This window comes from Bombina bombina, chromosome 9, assembly GCF_027579735.1.
Source record: "Bombina bombina isolate aBomBom1 chromosome 9, aBomBom1.pri, whole genome shotgun sequence".
In the NCBI taxonomy this organism is placed as follows: Eukaryota; Metazoa; Chordata; class Amphibia; order Anura; family Bombinatoridae; genus Bombina; species Bombina bombina.
In genome coordinates this window covers 227,430,649-227,431,578 of record NC_069507.1, presented here as the reverse complement: position 1 = coordinate 227,431,578, position 930 = coordinate 227,430,649, and the positions used below count along the sequence as shown (strand labels likewise).

At 41.2% G+C, this 930-nt stretch overlaps 1 protein-coding gene across 1 annotated transcript in view; it reads left to right on the top strand.

Annotated features, from left to right (window-relative positions):
* Positions 1-479: 479 nt before the first annotated feature.
* KCNK18 (potassium two pore domain channel subfamily K member 18) overlaps positions 480-930 on the top strand; it is a 51,106-nt gene continuing 50,655 nt past the window's right edge. The window contains exon 1 of the mRNA XM_053692981.1: positions 480-711. Within this exon, the coding sequence (XP_053548956.1) occupies positions 480-711 (232 nt within the window). The remainder of the gene's footprint in view (positions 712-930) is intronic.

Below are 930 nucleotides of genomic sequence, written 5' to 3'. Positions count from 1 at the left end.
TCCTGCTATTTGACATGTGAGCATTACAGCTATTTATATTGCTTGCTATGTGCATTGCAAAATACTGATCAGTTCTGGCTGCGTAAGAATAATAGTCTTTAACCAAGATGAGGACTGGATCCCTTCTAATTGGATCTGACGTTTTGCATTTTGATGTAACAGAATGAAATGCACCTTTTTGGACCCATTGCATATATTTTACTTGTAATGTTCAGGTATGTGGTGTTTATGTTTGACTTTATTAAGGCCTTTGGGAATTGTCCCTCTCTCAGTGATTTCTACTTTCATATTGGCTGTGTTGGGATATCTGAGCTACAGAAGTGTTAAGTGCATTTTATACTGAAGTGCATTAGAGCTTTCAGAGCTTTCTGATCTGCATTGGGAGGTGGGATCCTCAGGACAACCAACATTTATTCTCCCACTGGTAAAGGAGAAGTGTAGTTCTGTCCAGTCATTGCCTGGCTCAGCATTTGTACAGCATGGCTGGCCCAAGAAAACCGTATCCCAAGAAGGGATCTTGCCAGAGATTTGTGCGTGCCTTCTGGGTCACCTTCCCACATGGATGTCTTGTTTGCTCTTTGGTACTCTACAGCGTGGTTGGAGCATTTATATTCACCTATCTTGAGGGGTCAAGGGATGACATTAGCTCGGACTTTGATGAATTTCTATTAAATCTATGGAATCTCTCTCAGTCTTACTGTACAGAAAAAGGTATGTGAAACCCAGAGCATCACTCACTGACATTACGCTAGACAACACAGGACACAGTACTTGGCTCTGACTCAAATCTTTACACCAGTGAACCATGTGTAGTTCTGGGCAATCACTAGGGGGATGCTAGAATAACGGGGACAACAGGGTGGGGGATAGGGAATTAATAGATATTTAAGTAATTTATATATAAACATTAAAATCACTGCCTTACAGGTA